At 49.0% G+C, this 21,510-nt stretch overlaps 1 protein-coding gene and 1 pseudogene across 5 annotated transcripts; both read right to left on the reverse strand.

The window, feature by feature from the left end:
* Positions 1 to 11,169: 11,169 nt before the first annotated feature.
* On the reverse strand, positions 11,170 to 12,918 carry LOC119817225 (annotated as a pseudogene).
* A 354-nt stretch (positions 12,919 to 13,272) lies between these two features.
* Positions 13,273 to 16,537, reverse strand: C6H1orf210 (chromosome 6 C1orf210 homolog). 5 transcript variants are annotated; one of them, XM_038333966.2, is made up of 5 exons: positions 16,313 to 16,537; positions 15,536 to 15,700; positions 14,790 to 14,858; positions 14,153 to 14,268; positions 13,273 to 14,049 (listed from the first exon to the last, which is right to left on the reverse strand). In XM_038333966.2, exons 4-5 carry the CDS (start codon positions 14,187 to 14,189, stop codon positions 13,730 to 13,732), a joined length of 357 nt encoding a protein of 118 aa, XP_038189894.1. In that variant the 5' UTR covers positions 14,190 to 14,268; positions 14,790 to 14,858; positions 15,536 to 15,700; positions 16,313 to 16,537; the 3' UTR covers positions 13,273 to 13,729. The 5 variants fall into 5 exon arrangements, with proteins under 5 accessions (XP_038189894.1, XP_038189892.1, XP_038189893.1 ...); XM_038333964.2 differs by having other exon boundaries at positions 16,220 to 16,537; XM_038333965.2 differs by lacking the exon at positions 16,313 to 16,537 and adding an exon at positions 15,813 to 16,189.
* Positions 16,538 to 21,510: the final 4,973 nt, after the last annotated feature.

Raw genomic sequence — 21,510 nt, forward strand, 5'->3', positions numbered from 1 at the left:
CGCCTTTGAGTTTGTAACCTAGCAGCTGGGGCCTGGGCGAGGTGACTATTAGCCTCCCTTGCCTCAGTTCTTCGAACAGTGTTGCCATCGACTGTTAGGATTAAATCAACGAGTGAGATGAGATGACTGGACTCCCGGCAAATGTGCAGTAAGACGGTGACGACGGTTGCCGCTGCCTTCACCTCACCTTCTCACCTCAGAGAGCCTCATTCCCCAACCCCACAGCCCACTCATTTCAGGCTATGGGGCCAGGATATTGTCTCTAGCCAGACCTGGGGTTTCTTTTCTCATGAGAGAAGGGGGAAGGGTCAAGAGGGTTACACAGGTTTCTGGACCTAGAGAGAGTGGGGGAACCCAGTCCCTCACATTTGTTCACTTGCTAATTCAAAGGGAGATTTAGCCACAGGTATTGGTGACTTTCTCTAGAAATGCGCCCTCTTCCCTATATAGTCTGCCTTCTGTGGATTCCCTGAGGGATAGTTTGGAGGACATGTCTCCCTCCTCTACCTGTGAAAAAAAAACAGCCTGCAATCCATGTGGTCGCTGTACCAGTAGACCCGCTTCTGGGTTCCAGCCGCAGGAGAGGTATTCAAGCCCTTCTGAGGCCCGCAAGTCATTTCCTGCTTGGAGTCACTGTGGAAGGGGTCACTCTTTCTGTGGTATGCGTTTCCAGGTAACAAGAATGTAGGTTACTGCTTTTGCCCCTTCCTGCTACACAAGGTGCTGATTATGTGATGACCCCGGAGACCTGTCTCCTAAAAGATGCTGATGCAGGAGAAACTTAAAGTAGTAAAATTGATGCTGTAAAGCAGCATTTCCTAGCCTGCAGGTTGCGATCCACTTAGGGTCGAGTGAACTTTTCACAGGGGTCACATATCAGATAGCCTGCATGTCAGATATTTACCTTATGATTTATAACAGCAGCAAAATTACAGTTAGGAAGTAGCAAAGAAATAAGTTTATAATGGAGAAGGTCACCACAACATGAGGAACTGTATTAAAGGGTCACAGCATTAGGGGTTGAGAACACTGGTATAAAGGATTTACAAAAAAAAAAAAAAAAAAAAAAATCTTGCTTGGGAAATATTAAATTACACAAAGTAGAATTTAGCTAACAGAGCACTTCCTCCAACATGAAGATAAGCAGTACTATAACCATGTTTGCTAGGAACTGCGAGAAAGAAACCCGTACCACGACTGAAGTTGGGGTTTGCTGAGAAAGTTTCTGCTAATGTTTATTCACCAAGATTGACCTCCAATTTGGCTCCACTCCCTGATTTACAACTAGCCATTAGACCCATCCCCCTGTCAAAGAATGTGCCTCCTAGGGGCAGCTAAGTGGACAGGGCAGGGCACAACCTCCATTAAGTGCTGCTCTGCCACTGAGCCCCCTCCTCACCGCCCCGGCCCCCGTGCTCTATCAGGGAGGCATACTTCTGCCAGGTGGACAACATGGGTCTCATAATGACTATTATCAACGGAGTTGCAGGCTTTGATGAGGACAAGTGCTTTAAGCAGACAGGGCGAACCAGTCTCCTGGAGGGATGCAGGGCTAGTAAACAAGGGGAAGGGGACTGCAAACTGAGAAGGGCAAGGTGGGCAGAGCCAGGGGAGGAAGAGCAGCACATGTCCCAGAATGCCCAGAACAACCAAAACCCGTCTTATGAATGTTTCATGGAGCTTCATCCCTCTGCACATTCAACATGGGATCACTGCTCTCTTCTTAGGATCTCCCACATCTGCTCCGAAGATGCCACTAGTCATCGTCGTTCCCCCACCTCCACCCCATCACCCCCACCCCCACCCCACATCCCACCCCTGCATCCAAGCCAGAGACCACAGACACTGGAGGACATTCACCATCTCCTCTCCCAAGACCAACAACAATACATCTCCTCTGAGCCCCTCATAGACATTTGCCTGACAACACACGGCTCTACGCTCTTCAGAAGGGATCCCCTTTGTGTGATCATCATAAAACTAAAATGAACTGGAAATCTACCTTAAAATGTTTCCTAGCCGGGCGATGGTGGCGCACGCCTTTAATCCCAGCACTTGGGAGGCAGAGGCAGGCGGATCTCTGTGAGTTCGAGACCAGCCTGGTCTACAAGAGCTAGTTCCAGGACAGGCTCCAAAGCCACAGAGAAACCCTGTCTCGAAAAACCAAAAAAAAAAAAAAAAAAAAAAAATGTTTCCTAATACCATGCAGTCTTGTTCTCTCAGCCTCGTGGACCAGCCACACAGAGCTATTTCCATACGCTTTCAACATTCTCCCATTCGTCCCGGCCTTTGTCCTGTTTGCCATCCTCATCCTTTAAGACCCTGCCCACATTCTCTAGGGAGTCCTCCCTGACCCTCTCCCTTAAAATGATGACTTGTGCGCTCTCTCTCTCTCTCTCTCTCTCTCTCTCTCTCTCTCTCTCTCTCTCTCTCTCTCTCTCTCTCTCTCTCTGCCCACAGCACTGTCAGCTGCAGGTGCTAACCCACAGCTCGTGATGCACCTGAAGAGACTCAGTCAGGTACAAGCTCCTCCCTGCAGAATGGGTTTTGGTTTTGGTTGTCTATGGTTCCCTCGTTCCCAACCTGGACCTAACGTGCATCTGTGCTTCTGTTGAGACCAAAGTGCTGCAGCATGGGCAGATGGCAATGTATGCACAAAGGACAGTGAGACCCACCTTTAGCCAGGAAGGGAAGTTAGGGCAGTGCACATCTGGCTCCAAGTCCTTCCCTCCCGAGGTCCTCAACTCTCTCCCTGAAAAATCCTCACTCTCCCAGGGTTCCCAAGAGACGCAATCCCAGACCAATTCCTGGAGAGGCAAGAGACCACACGCCATCCTTCCACCTGGAATAAGCAAGGGGTCCCTTTTCCTTCCGACGAGACAGGCCTTGTCTCTTTTTAATATCTCTTTTAAGAAGCTGAAGTATTTCAGAAATGCAGAGACTTGGAAAACAGGAAGGGGGCACAGAGCTTAGACATCTTCCTGAGCATGTGGCGATGGTGCCAGGCTCCCAGGGAAGGCTGTGAGGGAGAGGATATAGTACACCCCCCCCCAAATGGCCTGCTCCATAAAGCTACAGAAGTTGGCCATCCGCCCACCCGACCATAATGGGAGGCAGGTAATGGAGCCAGCAGTCCATCTGCCAACTCCGTCACTAGAGCAGACCACTACCTTGTTCCAAACAAGTCACTCAGCCTTTGTTTAGTTCACATCACCAAGAATAGCCAACTGGCCTCTCTGCTCTCTCCAAAGCTATATCTTCTTGAAGACACGTCTCTACCCTGTCTCTACCTCCCTTGTCCTTTGGTTAAGATAACCCTTTGTTGCCGGGCGGTGGTGGCGCACGCCTTTAATCCCAGCACTTGCGAGGCAGAGGCAGGTGGATCTCTGAGTTCGAGGCCAGCCTGGTCTACAAGAGCTAGTTCCAGGACAGGCTCTAGAAACTACAGGGAAACCCTGTCTCGAAAAAAAAAAAAAAAAAAAAAAAAAGATAACCCTTTGTCAGGTTCCTCTACCCGTGAGCCCTGTGTTTGCTCTCAGCAAAACTTCCTCCACAGATGAACCCATCCTTTGCCTTGCTGCCCCTACCCACTGCCCCACCCAGCACCCTGCAGAGATACACCTATCTGCACTAGGTATACCTCCCAGCCCAGTCTCCACAGCTGGCTCAGCCCCCTGCCACTACACAAACACACCGTGAGAGATTATGGGAGGCGTCCTCTCTTTCTCGCCTTTGAGAGCCCAGGGAGGAATTTAGACTTTGTCCTCAAGACCCTGAAAAACATGAAAAGGTCTTAATCCAGGGAGGACTGTGGTTAAAGTTAGTTCGACGGCTTGGCTCCTCTGTGGAGATAGAGATTAGCCTTAGGAAGAAAAGAAGACCTGGTTAAACAACCCAGAAATGCCGAGCTGAGGTCTCAGCTGACCCTGGAGGAGGAGAAGTTGGGAAGAGGAGCTCAGACAGAGGAAAGCAAAGGGCTTTGGCAATTTAGAGGCAGCAGAGAGGGTGTATGAGGCTAAAAAAAAAAGGGGGGGGAGAACAAAAAGCTAGAAAGGGGCGCCAGGTGAGGACTTCGGGGGTCTCTTAACAGGTGGGCCCCTTTCTTATGGCCAAGGGGAAGCTGGGGAAGGTCGTTTCAAGTTTGGTAGCAGGTACATATGTGTGCTTTGCATTCATGTATGAGTGGACGCATGTGTACACATGCACCCATGAACGTGGGGATATTAGGTTGACATGGATTGCCTTCCTTCATCTCTCTCCACCTTATAAATTGAGGAAGGCTCTACCCCTGAGCCTGGAGCTTGCTGTTTTGGCTAGTCTGGTCAGCGGCTTGACTCGGAAACTCCTGGCCTCCACTGAGCTCTGGGGAACCAAACTCTAGTACCGAGTCTTGTGTGGCAAACACTTAACGCTAAAGCCATCTCCCAGGCCGTGGTGAGGATTTTAAATGGGAACATGGCCTGGTCAGAACTGTGTGTTCAGATGAACATTTGTGTACAGGTAGTGGATTGCAAGGGGCAGAAGCAGATCTAGGGAACTGGCTGAAAAAAATCTATGCACAGTACAGATGTAAAATACAAGGACTTAGGTTAGGGGCTGGGATAAAGCTCCAGGATGCAAGGCATGCTGGGAAAATAGGACCCACAGAGGAGCCCCTGTGGGAGAGATGTGGTTGATTAGGCAATGATCGCCAGAAGATGCAAACTAGAAGCCAGTCTTGGAGCAGGGATGGCAGGCAGCTGCAGGGGGCAAAGTGGATAGACCTGGCTGGCTACCCCTTTCCATAAAGATAAGGAAGACTGTGATGAAGGTGTGTTCGTGGGTTTGAAGCAAAAAACTGGGGGAGTCCCTGACCAATGGCCATTCTCCCTGCAAGGTGGAGGCAGTTTTAAAGGGCTGTGATGGAGGAGGGAGGAGACTGTGATAGGCAGAAGGGAAGTTCTAGGAGGGACTGACCATTGGTCCAAAATAGTAGACATAAAGAACAATAAGCCCTCTAGCTGGGCCAGCTCAGAGACCCTGAAGCAGGATGTAAAGACTGCTTGGTATTGGTCTCTCCAACCTGAGGGACTTCCTTGCCAACAGAGCATGCCCAGAATGCTATTACCTTTTCACCTAGTAAACCTTTCTGTAGAAGGAGTTTTCTTGACCCGACTGCCTGCTCCAATATAAGCACTCAGAGGCTTAATATCAATTAGAAATGCTCAGCCAATAGCTCAGGCTTATGTCTAACTAGCTCTTACTTTTTAAAAAAATAGAATAGTTTTTTTAAATTTTTTTTAAAAAAAGAGAACAAACTAGTTTTTCATTTTACATACCAATCCCAGTTCCCACTCCCTCCCCTTCTTCCATTCCCTCCACTTTCCAACCCACCTCACCCCCATCCACTCCTCAGAGAGGGTAAGTCACATTGCTTTGAGGAAGGACCAAGGCCCTCCCCACTATATCTAGGCTGAGCAAGGTATCCATCTAAAGAGAATGGGCCCCAAAAAACCAGTACAAGCAGTAGGGATAAATCCTGGTGCCACACTTCCTCTGCAATGTTGTCAGCCCACCTGAGGCATCATCAGGCATGGCTGGAGGCCAGGCTGCAGGCATGAGGAGGGGGTGGCTGTGGGTTGGATTTCACTGGGACATTTGAGGCTGAGATGATGGAGAAGGGAAAATGAAGTACTGGGGAGTTGGGGAGAGGTTGACGTGGTGGACTACAAAGTCCAAACTTGGAGACAAAGAGGACCAGTGGGAGTTGTAGGGGAAGGCAGAGGCAGGCAGATCTCTGTAAGTTCAAGACCCACTTGATCTACATAGCAAGTTCTCTGCCAGTCAAGCCTACATAGTAAGATCCTGTCTCTAAATAAATACCCAAACTGGCATTGAGCAAAACATCAGCAGCAGGTGAGGTAGAGGGGAAAACGTGATGCTCTCCCTTCTGAGACCACGGTCAAGCTTTATATCCTCACACATGTTCCTAGACATCTGGAGATGGCGAGAATGTTCTCTTGAAACTGCCCCTTCTGGTCTAGTCACATCCTACACAAGACCCCAGACTACCTGGTCTCCCTAAAGGAACCTCCTTCAGGAACCAGGCAGCCTGTACCCACACCCTCAGGCTCAGTGTCCTGGATGCAATCCTGGAAGTCGGCCCTGGTGAGTTGTGCCAGTTCTCCCATGCCAGCCTGTTCTCACGACCTGGGGTTTACACCCTGAATCTCCTGGGCCTTCATGCTTTGGCCAAGGGCAGAAAACAGTTAGACCAAGACAGGTAGGGATGAGCCCCACTCCCACCCCTCCCCTTGGAGTGTTCTTGTCTGAGTCTGTGTGACTCCTACTTCCAGGTGAGGCTATGGATTATGGTGTCGATTGCTGAGTGCAGCCAGCAAGTAGCAGCTGAGATGTTGGAGCCTTAGCCTGTCGGGCTGTGCAGTAGCGCTGTCAGGAGGAGTACGGTGCTGATGCTGCTCATGCTGTTCATGTTACTGTTTTTACAGCATCCACCGTTTTCATTCAAATCCTTTGCTGTCCTCGCTGGATCTTCTGAGTCCTGGAGAGCAGTCTTTCAAACCTCCAGCAAGAAGAGAATGACAAGAGAGGAGTCTTAGCAAGCTCCTCCCCCAGCATGGATGCTGGCTACCTCTTGTCGGGAACTATTGTGGAGTACCAATCCTTAGCGATCTAGTTCGCTTACTCTCAGTGTTACCAGCAACAATATGAAGAGAATACCGTTACAATATCCATTTTACTCATAAATTGGAACAGAGAGGTTCAATAAATTGTCCAAGTTCACACAGCATGCCAGCATCAGAGCTGGGACTTGAATTAACCTGTACTCTCAAGCCATTGAGAGTTAGAGGGGTGTGTGTGCGTGTGTGTGTGTGTGTGTGTGTGTGTGTGTTCATGCATGCATGGGTGCACATCAGTGCTCCTTTGTACAGGGGCCAGAGGTCAGTCACAAATCTCCTCAAGAGCCATTCACCATGAGTTTTGGGACAGTGTCTCCATCGGCCTGATGTTTGCCAAGTAGAATAGGTTGGTTGGATAGCGATTCCAGGGGTCTGCCTGTCTCCGCCTCTCCCGTGCTGGGAATTACAAGCATGCACCACCATGCCCAGCTTTTTATGTTTTCCGAGATCCTCGTGTTTGTGCAGCAAGCTCTACTGAATAAGCTGTCTCCGCAGCTGGGAGTTTCTTAAACTTCGCGTCTGTAGCTTTCAGGACTCCCTCCTTCACGTCTGCTCTTTGCACAGCGTAAGAAACATGGCCATGCCTTTGAAAGCAGCCAACACGCTAGGTTCTCCTCCAAACTCAGGTCTGACTCAGAGGCTCTGGGGCACAGCGAGTAGTAGCTACTGGTGAGGAGTGGGCAGTGGCGAGCTGGGGGCAGGACCTGAAGCCAGAAGAGGCCAGGTGAGAGAAGGCTGGGTTAATGGCATTATTCTCTTCCTCCATGGTTTGGCACCTTTGTCCCTTGAAGCCTATGACCCAGGTCAAGTTTCCTCCCTGTGCCTGGAACCAAGCACGTGGAACATGGGAACAGACTGCCCCAAAGAATCAAGTGAGGCCCTAGGACAGGGTCCAAGGTTCTGCGATTTCAGGGTCTTGCTCAGCCAGGCCTGGCATCCAACAGCGGGTTCTGAGAAGAAGCTACACTTGTGGAACTTGATTGCTGCGGGCAGGAAAACAGCTGCTAATTTTGAATCAGCACAGCACTTACCACCTCCTGGGTCCTCAGAGACTCCAGCCAGAGCCTGAAACTTATATAAAAATGGCAGCTGTTGTCCCACACTCAGGTCCAGAGCTACACAGGGAAGCTCCTCTTCGGTGGAAGCTGAGGGCAGGGAGCAGGTCAAACCGTGTTTGCGGCAGCTCCTCCCTTAGAGGCCGGGATGTGTCCATAGTCCCTTAGGCCCACTCTTCACAGGAGCCCTCCTTCAGGGTCTCAGGCTGTTCTTCCTAAGTTTTCAAGAGTCAAACCTCCTCTGAACTCAGGAACAACTGGTAACTCAGACCCCATGAGCCAGACTTCTCCCCTCTAGCTCCTCCTCCCATCTCCAGGCCCGGCCCTTCTTTTCGGGCAACCCCTGCCATGTACCCACCAGACACTCCTCCCTTGGCATCTCCTCTCAGTTGCCCTCCTTGGCAGTTTCATACATTGCTACTCTCTAGGACCACACTGCTGACACCTCCAAACCCAAGTCCCCAGGCTGGACAGCTTCCAGATAAACCCTGTCCTGGGTATTGGCCCTGGAAATCCTTCCTCTGACCTGCAATGGCCATTCCCCATTACTGTGCCCAGATGTCAAGCCAGAAACCAGGGCAGCTCCCCAAATTCAGAGACAGTGACTTCCGTTAACTCTGCCCCTTCCTGTGACTGGAGTCTGCGCCATATGCCTTAGGTCTTATCACCCATTTGTCTCTTATTCCACTCCCTCTCCGTCTGCAACCACAATGGCTTAATTTAACTAATTAGTTATTACTTTGTCCATGTATGTATCTGTACACAGCACATGTATAGAAATCAGAGGACAATTTTGTGGAGTTGATTCTCTCCTTCCACCTTTATGTGGGTTCCAGGGATTAAACTCTGGCTATTGTCGGGTTTGCATCCTTCTTGTCTGAGCCAAGCCTTTACCAGTTATACCATCTTGCTAGGCTTGCAAGGGCTTTTCTCTCTTAATTCTATCATTTTGGTTTTTTTTTTTTTTTTTTTTTTTTTTTTTTTTTTTTTTTTTTTTTTTTTTGTTTGTTTGTTTTGTTTTGTTTTTCGAGACAGGGTTTCTCTGCAGCTTTTTTAGAGCCTGTCCTGGAACTAGCTCTTGTAGACCAGGCTGGCCTCGAACTCACAGAGATCCGCCTGCCTCTGCCTCCCGAGTGCTGGGATTAAAGGCGTGCGCCACCACCGCCCGGCAATTCTATCATTTTGAAGAAGGAAAAAAACATACAGATGAGCCTCAGCTGTTCTCAGCTGGAGTGTGATTCTCTCTCCCTCCCTCCTTCCCCCCCTCTCTCTCCCTCCCTCCCTCTCTCTCTCCCTCCCTCCCTCCCTCCCTCTCCCTCTCCCTCTCCCTCTCCCTCTCCCTCTCCCTCTCCCTCTCTCTCTCTCTCTCTCTCTCTCTCTCTCTCTCTCTCTGGGCCTCTGAGGCCCTAACCAGTATTGACACTACAATTTCACAACTGATAAGGACTCTCAGACACACCTCACTGTGACCTATCTGAAATCCTTGCTTTTCTCAAGCTCCTCCCTTCATCAGCCACTTCCCCCCACCTCCATTTCCTTCTCTGAGGACTTTTCCTTCAAAAGGCTGACGCTGGCAGGGGCTTGTGATGATGGCCCCTTTGTGGGAATTATCTGGAACAGACAACACCTCCACATCCCCGATCTCCTGTGTGCTACCGGACTGACTCTAGCTCTTGCAGCCCCCAGGTCTCGGCTGATTAGATCAGTGGTGAATTCTTGAACCAAGCTGAACCAGTGTCTTGCCTGATTGCTTGGAACTTAGACTCCTCGAGGTTTTGAAGGTTCTAGGAGAGTCACTGAGTGTCACATCTATGACAGAACATTATGACGGAACAGCGCCAGCCACCAGCCACAAGGCTGGGACAGCCTGCTTCCTGCCTCCTAAATTAGCTGTCCCTTTGCTTCTATGCAAGGCCAGCATCCTTCCCCGAGCCCTTTTTACTCGTTATAATGGAAGAAGCTTAATTCAAGCTCCTCCCATCTCAAGCTCCTCCCATCTCAAGCTCCGCCCATCTCAAGGCGGCCTGTAGGAGCCATCCTCCCAATCACAATTTATTTATCTATCTATCTATCTATCTATCTATCTATTTATTTATTTATTTATGGTTACAGATGTGCCACGGCATGTGTACACAGATCAGAGGGCAGCCCTTTGGAGCCAGGCTTTCCCTTGGACAATGGTTCTCAATCTGTGGGTCGCCGCCCCTTGGAGTCACATATCAAGCATTGCAGTGTGATTCATAACAGCAGCACAATTACAGTTATGAGGCAGCAACAAAATAATTTTATGGCTAGGTCACCACAACATGAGGAACTGTATTAAAGGGCTGCAGCATCAGGAAGGTTGAGAACCACTGTGTTAGACCTTTACAGGATTCAAACTCAAACTCAGGTTGTCAGGCTGACACAGCAAGCGCTCCTCCTGCTGGGCCATCTTGTTGGCCCTCACTGCTTTTTTTTTCTTTTCTTTATCACTCTCTCTTTTCTTTCTTTCTTTCTTCTTTCTTTCTTTCTTTCTTTCTTTCTTTCTTTCTTTCTTTCTTTCTGTCTTTCTCTCTCTTTCTCCTCTTCCTCCTCCTCTTCCTTCTTTTGAAAACATAGCCCTGGATTAAAGGTGTGCACCAGACCTGGCCTTCCCATCGCTCAGATTCTTGATGATTTCCTCCACATCTGCCTGCACTTCCTCACCTTCCCACATTCGCTCCGTGGTCATTCAACAAAGGCCCCTGTCCCTTGGAGCCCTGTACCGCAAAACCCCTCGCAGAAACCGAAATCCATATGCATCTTATACAAAAGGTACAATATTTGTATATACTCTATGCATATTCTCCTGTGTTCTTTAAATCATCTCTGAAGTATTTCTGATTCATTTTTTTTTTTTAAGGAACACATGACAAAACTTTATTTTAGCCCTTCTGGGCCAATGCTTACTCTTATGTTCAGATTACAGAAAATATTTTATTTAAATATGAAGAAAAATCAAATATCTCTCTAAATGAAACAGCTAAAGATTTGGCTTGTTATCAAACATAAGAGACATATTTGGCTTTTTAAAAAAAACATCAAAAATGTCCTATTATGTTATTACACAAACTGTTTCGTTCTCCTAGCTGTCTAATGTTCATGGGCAGTCTGCTTCTATGGTGCATGACACATACACAGGCTTGATCACTAGTCACATAGAAATACTTAAGTGAAAGAAGAAAGATGATCTTTGTGATTACATAAAAATCACCCATAGTTGACTAATGCGTCCACTTACTAAAGAAGCCATCCATGACCGAAAGCACCATCCCCCTAGCTAAATGCCGTTCTCATTCCGATCATATCCAAACAGCTGAGAAGTAACTCAAAGCTAGAATGTGGCCAGGTGCCTTGGCAGTCTGATGTGAATGTCTAGAAAGTGGACAGGAAGTTAAGAATTCTGATTCCCTTCAAGAAAACTTAGCAGAAGGAGGTGGGTAGCTAAGGAATCCACCGGCCTGCTTGGTGGCTGCTCGGGACGGGGCAAGGCCAAGGGTCTTGTGAATGTTTTGTTGGATTGACATAGAACAGAGGAGCAGTCTGTGGTGTCGTCACCCAGCAGGTTTTGATGAGACACTCTTGGATTTGAGAAAGAGGGGTGAAGGGGAGCTTTGCCACCGCTCCACCATCAAACATGGAATTAAACATTCCCGTTAAGGCAGCGAAACAAAAGCCAGATGCAAACATGGATTTCATTCGTACGGTTGACAGGTCTCGATGGTTGTTCTTCAGTTTCTCCTCTTGTTTATCTTTTTTTTTTTTTAAATGTTGTCGACCAGCTGTTATAGTTTCCTTCCTCTTTTCTAAATCTTTTACTTTGTTTTTCTACTTCTGCCTTCAATCTCTTGTATTTGTCTGTCCTATAAACCAGGAACCACGTTATGCCCTTGGCAAGCAGCACAGTGCACAAGGAGATAAAAACAATGAGCATCGTGTCTGCAAACATGGTGCTTACCTCGCGTCCCTGCCAGCGCTCCCACCTTTCACACGGTATGGGGGGGAGCACTCAAAAGCCAGCCAGAGACCTGGGGGACTGAGGAACACTACTTCTGATTCTTTTAATTTTCGTTTCGTTTTCGTTTTGAGACAGGATTTCTCTGTGCAGCCCTGGTTGTCCTAGAACTCGCTGTGTAGATCAGGCTGGCCCCAAATGCAGAGATTCTTCTGCCTCTGCCTTCCAAATGCTGGGATTAAAGGAGCATGCTACCACTGCTGGCCTTAATTTTAATTTTGTATGTATGGGTGTTTCGCGTGCCCGAGTCTGTGCACCATGTGTGCCTTCAATTCTAGAAGATCCCAGAAGCGGGTGTTGGATCCCCTGGAACTGGAGTTACACATGGTTGTGAGCCGCCATGTGGGTGCTGGGAACTAAACCTGGATCCTCTGTAAGGGCAGTAAGCAGTCTTGACCACTGAGCCATCTCTTCAGCCCCACATAGGTTCGTGACAAATGTCCTCACATCATCCCGTCTTCGCGGCCTCAGCACAGAAGAATGCAGCATGGCAAACTTAAAGCTTCACTTTCTGGATCTCTGTGGACATCCTCACTGAATGCTTTCCTCTAACGTTGGCCGAGTCTGAGTGCAAAGCCCTCGGACGCGAAGGGCCGAGTGTGTTTATTTAGCATCACCTTGAGTGAGAACTGAGATTACAGACTAAGACGCGACCTGGCCTCAGGCTCACGGGCTGCTGTAGCTGTGTAGGGAATGAAAGCACTGCTGGCCGGGAGAGCAGCTAGGAGCCGTTTTTCTGCAGGGGCGTCGTTACTATGAGGACACCCATGATCTGGGTAATAATCCTACATGTACACACATACAAACAGCCCTAATTAAAGCCATTTTTTTTTTTAAAAAAAGAAAAAGATGAAAGTGGGAAGGTGATGTGACGGGAGGGTAGGTGTCAGAGAGAGTAGAAGGGGGTGAAAGAGGGAAGTGGGGTGAATATGACCAAAATGCATGACGTGCGTGTATGAAACTGTCAATTAATTATTATTATTTTATATATTTACTTAGTGCATAGGCACAAGTGAGTCAGCACACATGTGCGAAAGTCAGAAGACAGCATTCAGGAGTCAGTTCTGTCCCTCCCACCTTGTGGATCCTGGGGATCAAACTCAGTCTTGGCAGCCTTGGCAGCAACTCCCCTTATCTTCTGAGCCATTTCACTGGCCCAGTAAAAATTATTTTAAACTGGGTGGCAGTGGTGGTGTACACTTTTAATCCCAGCACTAGAGAGGCAGAGACAAATGGATTTCTGTGAGTTTGAAGCCAGCCAGGTCTACAGATCAACCAAGACAGCCAGGGCTACAAAGAGAAACCCTGTCTTGGGGTGGGGGATTACTTTAATAAAATAAACTGTGACCAGAGAAGATATTCATGGGAGGTACCCTGGAGGAGAAGAGGTCTGGGCAGCATCTTCCAGCAATGCATTTAGGATCAGAGAAAATATAAAACTGATGACTTCTTCTGTGAATCCAAAATGAAACTAGATTTATTAATTCCTGTGAAAAACATATTATAACCAAATCACATACTTTATTTTGATAAGAAAAAAATTTTGCAGTAAGAAATTTGGCACGGTCTTCTCCTGCCGGGGCATGTATGAAATCCTGGGACTTTTTAAGTCAGGGCTGCCATCATGAGGAAGAACAAAGCCACCCAAGTAGAGGGCGGCTATGGTAAAAACTCAGTAAGGCAGGGAGGAGGGAGGCGAGGAAGGAAACCAAGAGGCCTGTACACGGGCCTTCTCCACAGTCCTGCCCTGCCAGGGTTTATCCTGGGACAGCAGGAAGTCGTGCAGGAAGTCATGGGGAGTTACTGAGAAACAGAATTGTCACTTTGACGACTGGTGTCAGAAAACAGCCCCCTGGGCAAGCTTTAAGTTCTAGCCACTTCTGACCCTGAGGTTTGAGGCATCGCTGTCTCTAAAGTGCCAGGCGTGGAGGGAAGTGGGGAGTGTCCAAAGATGGGGCTCAGAGAGAGAAGTGGTCCCGACTCCCTGCTGTCTCCATCTCGCCAGCCCCAGGCTGAATGTAATTGTCCTCGATGAAGCCATCATCATCTTCATCTTCACCCACCTGTGGGCGGTTCCCACCCTCTGGTCTGGACAGTGGGCGATGCCGATAGCTGGCCCGGTACTGGCGGCAGAGGTGGCACTTGGCAGCAAGGGCAATGAGTATGGAGAGGACCACTGCCCCCAGCAAAACCCCTACCAGCACAGGCCATGCCCGGCCTCCGGTGCCTGGTCCAGAGGCTGTTGTCGACGTGGTGGTGTTGTACACAGAGAACTCGGCTGCGTGGAAAGAGACAGGGTTACAAGAGGTCCCCAGCTGTGGCTCCCAGGGGACTGAGGGGACCCAGTCCCTCCTCAACCATCACATCTCCCTACCACTCACTTTGGTTTGCTGCAGTCATGGAGAGGCCTGATGACATCGGTGAGCCTTGGCCTCTGTCAGAAAAAGCTCTGGCTCCAGGGACACCCCAGGCTCCAGGCAGCCCTGGGGTACAAGTCCTGAAAAATACAGAGGTGTAGGGGTCAGAGCTAGATAGAGGGGGCTACAGACAGGACCACTGCCCACATCACTGGTCCATGGAAGAGAAGGTAAGCTGCCATGAATGGAGTTCAGCCCTGGAAGGGGCTGACCAGGAAGTTCCAAAGCCTTTCGTAAGAACACTTAGGATCTAGGCACTAGCACTGTGCTCACAGAATCTCACTACATAAGTATAAACACTACCTCTGCCTTACTGACGAGAGCACAGAGGCCCCCAAATGGAAAATGATCCAACTGAGGCCCCAGTATTTGAACTCAGATCTCTGATATCAGAGCGTAGTCTGGCCCGCTCCTCGGCAAGCTGATGGAAACAGGACAGAAGCAGTTCGGGAGCAATTGTGCGGCACTCCCCAGCTCTGGAGCAGACCCCAAGAACAGAGGGTTGTCCTCAGACAGCCAGGGCACCCACCTCTCTGCTCCTGTGTCGGGACCCTCCCCTACCGTACATCCCAGTCCTGCCGGCGGGCATCTGTCTACTCACCTCTACACACGGGGGCCCACAATGTGCCCACAGTGGGGCTTATACTAGGGAACTATTGGAGATGATCACCTAAGTAGGAAAAGATCACAATGAGGTTCGTGGCACTCAGGGCTGGGGAACCCTGGGGGAGGAGCATCTGGGCCAAGGGAGTAGCTGGAGAAGGTCACATGCGTAGGACTAGGCTTGGACACCTCTGAAGGAGTTCAACAACGTGTAGGGAGACACACGTGACCCCGAGGCATGGCCAGGAAAGGAAGAGCAAGACAGCTGAGGCTGGGCAGCATCTGCAGGAGGGTGGCGGGAATCAGAGTTGTCCCTAGGCAGAGTGGTCAGGCAAGGGACTAAAGCACCCAGCTTAGGGGTGTATTCAGCCACAGTCTTGTGTGATACCCAAAGGATGCCCTCATTCATGATGTGCCGCTTCCCCCTCCAGTAACTTAACCCTCCTTTCTACCCTCTGATGGAGTGAGTCATGTCCAAGCGACCTACACTTTGTCCTTATAGCCAGTCTCCAGCCAAGATCTCCTAGCAGGTGTCTAACCACCCCCAATCCACTTCCCAGAGCCAACTCTCTGAGTCTTAGGGAACTCCTTCCACTGCTCCCCATATGCCAAATATGTCCTGTTCTTGGCTGGGGAACTCAAAATCCAGCATGGGGGCCCTCAGGCCACACTCTCCTTTCCTGGCACAGAGCCCCCCCCCCCCACATACTATATATATACACACACACACACACACACACCTACCTTATCTACCCCTCAGCTCTCTGAGTTTTCACCCCTCAGTGCCAAATCAGCCCTCTCTGCTGGTAAGGTTACTCCAGGGTCCACAGGTGAACTCTGCCTCATCAGCATCCAGTCAGAACTGGCCACCACCAGCCACACACTTCCCTGAGGCAGAGGCCTGTGTGCCTGGTTGGGGGCAGGGAGAAGCTGGCTTCAGCACACAACTTGTAAAGTGAAGGAAGGCGGTGGGGAGAGAAGTGGTGGGTGGAGGGAGGCAAGCCTCAGAAAGGAGACCTACCTAGTTCATTCATTCATTTGCAAGCAATCTCCGGTGGCCTTCTCGCTAGGCACTCAGTACTCAAACAACAAGAATTTGTTACGCCTGGCAGTGAGTTCATTTGGGCTTTTCGACACCTGTCCCGTCCCTCCCCTGCCTTGCTCTGTAAATTCTTTCCAATGATAAACACAAAGTCCCTTTCCAAACGCCTCTGGACTCACAGCCCGTACTTGCCTGCCCAACCCCCTCCAACTGTCACTTCTCAACTCACAACACAATAATACACACCCCTCCGGATCTGCACAGACACACATACACACCCGCAACTGGATCTAGTTTCTCTGCTGCACACAGGAGCCCTTGAGGATCAGAATAGATCAGAGTACCCGCTCCCACACCCCCACTGTCTTCCCCCTCTCCGCTCCCACCTTCAGACACTATGCACAGTCCGTGGAGGTGGCTTCCGGCTGGAACTGCTGAACCTGGACAGGTGGGCGGGCCAGAGCAGGAGCTTGACTCACCTGGAACCGCAGCGGGTGGGCGGGGCGGAAGTGCAGGTGGAGGGAAGGCGGGACAGCAACTGGGATTTGCAGCGCCCTCAGCAGGGAGGACTCATCTTAACACCTCACCAAGTATTGAGGGGAAGCAGGTTTGCTCCCTCCCCAAATATTGCGGATTAAATGCAACTGGAATGCAGAAGGGGATCCAGGCTGTCCCTGAAGTGACAGACCTCAGCAGGCACTGCTACCAGCCCTGATAAATAAATGGATTTCTAGTGCCAGTACAAAGTCCAAAGTTGAAGCTGGGAGTTTTACAGGCCTGCAAAGGCAGTGAGCCAGATGGGACCATCCCCGGAGGGAGCGATGAGCAGTCTTCCCAGAGAGAGCCTGAGAGACCAAGCATGTTCCAAACTTCCCTGCAAAGAAAGTGCTAGCGTGTGTGTGTGTGTGTGTGTGTGTGTGTGTGTGTCTGTGTGCCTGTGTGTGTGTGTGTGTGTGTCTACACTCAAGTGCCTGCAAAGGGGGTCCAAACCTTCATCCGAGTCTCGTGGTTCCTTTGACCCCCACCTGCCAGGCCCTTAGCTCTCCTCTTTGCTTTCCTTTGCCTTTATCCTTAGGACTGGTTCCCCATTGTCCTTCAAGATACAGCTCAGAGGATCACCTCTACGCTGGCCAGAACAGCCTAGGACAAGCTTGGTATCAGTGTTTGTCAGAATCATCTTGGGCTTATTCCTGCCTAGGCTGCTTCCTTTATCTACTTGGATGGTCTCCCAGGGTGGAAGACAGCTTCTGGGGTTCTCTGGGCTTTCTGTAACCAGCATAACACCCAAAGCTGGACAGGATCAACAGGCAACTCAGGGAGAAAGGATTGCCTGTGTTACTGATACTGGGGAATGGGTGGCCAGGATCCAGGACCAACAGGGCACAACTGGAGAGAGGGCTGCCCAGAGGAGCTGCAAAGTGGGTGGTGGTAAAGAGTTCAGTCAGATGGTGGTGGCGCACGCCTTTAATCCCAGCACTCGGGAGGCAGAGGCAGGCGGATCTCTGTGAGTTCGAGGCCAGCCTGGTCTACAAGAGCTAGCTCTAGGGCAGGCTCCAAAGCTACAGAGAAACTCCATCTCGAAAAATAAATAAATAAGGAAGGAAGCAAGGGAGGGAGGGAGGGAGGGAGGAAGAGAGAGAGAGAGAGAGAGAGAGAGAGAGAGAGAGAGAGAGAGAGAGAGAGAGAGAGAGAGAGAGAAAGAAAGAACAAAAATAGTTCTTAGATGTCCTCAATTTCCTGACAAAGGAGGCTGGAAGGAAGGAGAGCAGGAGTAGGGAGGGTTAATAAGTTACAGGCTACAGGCCTGCAAGAGCAAACGTCTGCTTTACCTTCTTGAATATGAGATAAGACACTGAGTGGCAGACATCCTGCTTGCAACCCTGACTTATCCAGATGCGATGGTTACTTCTCCATGCAGACAACCAAAGCCTTTCCCAATTGGGAGTAATATCCCTCCCCTCTTGCCTTCAGACAGTGTGGGTTCAAGGCCTTAAATTAAAGACCTGCCTTAATTTTCATTATAAAGAATTGTGGCTTTTTAGCTCACATAGGCTTTTCTTCTCTGCTCCCTCTGCCCCTTCGCCACCGCTACTTGATGCCACGCTAGTAAGGGGATGTGGCAACTTGTCTTAAGCCCCTTGGGGCCAGCATCTATCTACTCAGCTGTTTCCTTTCCAAGATATCTTGGTCTCATGAAGTTTTTGTTGTTGTTTTATTTGGGGGGAGTTGTATATTTAATCTTATTTTGAGACAGGAGCTCTCTCTGTGACACAGGCTGGCCTAGAACTCATTATGAGTGGAGGCTGGCCTCGAACTCACAAAGACCCACCTGTTTCTGCTTCCTAAGTGCTGGAGTTAAAAGCATGCACCACCACACTCAGCCTGTCTCGAGAATTTTTGTTTTGCTTTGCTTTGTTTTAGCAGGGACAGAGTGAAACTGTCTGCAGGGCAGAAGTCTGTATGCAGGGCCTGGAGTGTCTTGGGATGGAGTCCCAGGAACGGCCCTTTGCCATGTTACTCTTCCTATATCTCCCTGCCCCTTCCCTCTCCACACTGTGTGCAGCTGTGCTCACTTCCTTCCTATGCCCAGACCCTGCAGTGATCTCTTTGCCCAAGCTCAGCACACTGTGACCCCAGCTTCCCAACGGACACTTTCAACTCCTGCCCCATCTCTATCTCCAGCTTTTTCTAAGAAAATTATTCTTCCAAGGCTCCTCACTTCTAGGGTCCCAGCTTGGGAGCTCTTTAGATCAAACTTCCCTGCCACTCCCTAATCTGGGTGATGCACCCTCCTCTCCTCTCTATTGTCAGGAAACGGGAGGAGGGGTCTGCCCCAGGCCCCACCCCAGGAAGTGCAGGACTGGACCTCTGTAACCTCTGCCCTGGCAATACTGACCCCAGAGATGGCTGTGCAGGCCTTGGGGACTGGAGTGTATGGACCTATTCCAGAGGGGTTGATAGGAATAGTCCTGGGAAAAAGTAGTTCAGCACTTAAAGGGATTAAAATTTTACCAAGAATTATAAACTATAATTATACTGGAGAAATTTAAATTATGATTGGAGCCAGGGTGGGAGTCCTTGTCATCCCTCAAGGAGTGAGACTAGCTCAACTAGTGCTTTTGTCCGTGTTTTGCTTTACTGATCCATTCATAAAACAAGAACAAGGGAACAAGGGGTTTGGCTCCATGGCACTCCCTGGAACTTTTTGGGTTTCTAGTTTAGAAAACCGCCCCACACTTATATTAACAATTAATGGGGAAAAGTTCAAAGGTCTTCCAGATACAGGGGCCAATTCTTCTATGATTGCTAAAAAAACACTGGCCCATGGTCTGGCCCCTACAACTCTACGGCATTACAGGGGGTAGGAATGGCCAGTTCTCCAGAGTGCAGTACCCAATATTCAGATTGGAAGGATGAGGAAGGTCGTAAGGGCATTTTTAGACCACCTGTCCTTGAACACCTTCCTCTCAGTTTGTGGGGAAGAGATATTTTGCGAGCTATGGGGGCAGTTCTGACCACTGAATCTGTGCAGCATACGTTAGCAGACCAGGGCTTTAGCCCCAGGTGGGGGCTGGACAGAGATCCTCAGGGGGATCCACAGGCTGTTGCTGAGGAAGGGTTGACTATGGGGCATGGTGGGGACAGAACAAGGTTGGAAAATTTATTCTGAGGGCCACTGTTGAGCCACAAGTTGCGATTCCCTTCAAATGGAGAGAAACTAGGCCAGTATAAGTGGAACAGTGGCCCCTATCAGAAGAAAAGTTACTGGCTGCTCAGTAGCTTGTGCAAGAACAGTTAGCTGCTGGGCATATAGTCCCATCCTCTTCCCTTGGAATACACCCATATTTGTTATCAAAAAGAAATCTGGCAGTTGGTGACTATTGCAGGACCTTAGGCAGGTTAACAAACGTATGGGATCATTACAGCCAGGATTGCCAAGACCTGTGGCTATCCCTAAGAATTACCATATGGTGGTGATCACCCTCAAGGACTGCTTTTTTACTATATCTTTGCATCCTGAGGACTCACCCAAATTTACTTTCAGTGTTCCCTCTATTAATTTCAGAGAACCGCACCAAAGGTATCAATGGGTTGTGTTGCCCAGGGCATGGCCAATAGTCTAATTTTGTGCCAGTTATTTTGCTCCTAAGGGAGCAACATCCCCAGCTATATTATTATATGGATGATATAATATTATATGGATGATATTCTTATTGCAACCTCAGAGAGATATGATTTGCATGCAGGGTTGCAAACACTTTATGAGGGACTGCAATGGTCTGGTTTAGTTGTTGCCCCTGAGAAAATGCAGACTATGTTTCCTTTTCAGTATTTGGGCCATCAGCTCCTACAGACTGGAGTTTGACCACAAAAAAAATCACTCTTAGACTAGATCAGCTCTGCACTCTTAATGACTTTCAACAGCTTTGGGGAGACATTAATTGGATTAGACCATCAATGGGATTAACAACAGGAGAATTAAAACCCTTATTTGAAATCTTAAGCAGTGACTCAAACCCCATGTCTCCCAGGCTACTGACACCTGAAGGCCATGAATTTCTTAGATTAGTCGAACAGCAGTTAGCAGAAGCCCATCTGAATTATATTGATTATCACCAGCCTTTGCTTCTGCTGGTCTTCCGCACAGCCTTGCAGCCCACTGCAGTCCTTTGGCAGGAAGGACCTATTCCCTGTGTTCATGGACGAGCCTCTCCCAAAAATAGGTTGTGCAGCCCTATTATGTGGCTGTCCTGGAGGTGTTGCGCACTGCCGACCTGGAGGGTCTTAGGATGTTTGGCAAAATCCCTGGAAAAGTGATTGTTCTGTATAATAAAGAGCAGCTTAACTGGCTCCAGTTATTTAGCCCAGAATGGACCATCTTATTAACCACTCAGTCTGCTGAATTTGACAACCATTACCCCCCCTAATAAATTAGTAAATTTTTTTAGAAACATCTGGTTTGCTTTTCTAAAATTATTTTGCTAGCTCCCCTAGACTGGGCCCTTAATGTATTTACAGGATCCTCTGTATCCACACAGCTGCTGTAGTCACAGCCCAGAAGACTGTTAAAATAACAGTACCATACAAGTCTGCAGAAACAGTAGGACTGGCTGCCATTCATTTAGCTTTAGTTACCTTTCCAGCTGAACCTATTAATCTTTTAACTGGTAACATATATGTTGCTAAGGTTCTTCCCCCCCTTGGAAACATCAGGAAATATAGCCACTACCTCTGCAGTTCATGAATTGTTGGCTAACATTCAATTACTTCTATGGAAAAGATCTCATAAGATTTATATTGGCCACCTTTGGGCACATTCTGACTTACCTGGCCCTCTTAGTGAAGGCAATGCACAGGTTGATCAAGTGACCCATGCTCTCTTAATCTCTCTGCCCCAGGATTCCTTGGCCTCTGCCCAGAGGACTCATGATAAATTCCATCTTAATGTTACTTTTTTGAGCCTCACATATAAAATTTCTAAGGAACAAGCTCTTAAGATTGTTAAAGCATGTACTTTGTGTGCAGAACTTGCTGCTGTTCCTCATCTAGGAGTCAGTCCTCGGGGTCTTTTGCCCAATCATATCTGGCAGATGGATGTTACTCATGTGGCATCTTTTGGCAAATTGGGATTTGCGCATGTTTCTGTGGATACTTATTCAGGCATGCTCTTTGCCTC

This window comes from Arvicola amphibius, chromosome 6, assembly GCF_903992535.2.
Source record: "Arvicola amphibius chromosome 6, mArvAmp1.2, whole genome shotgun sequence".
NCBI lineage: Eukaryota > Metazoa > Chordata > Mammalia > Rodentia > Cricetidae > Arvicola > Arvicola amphibius.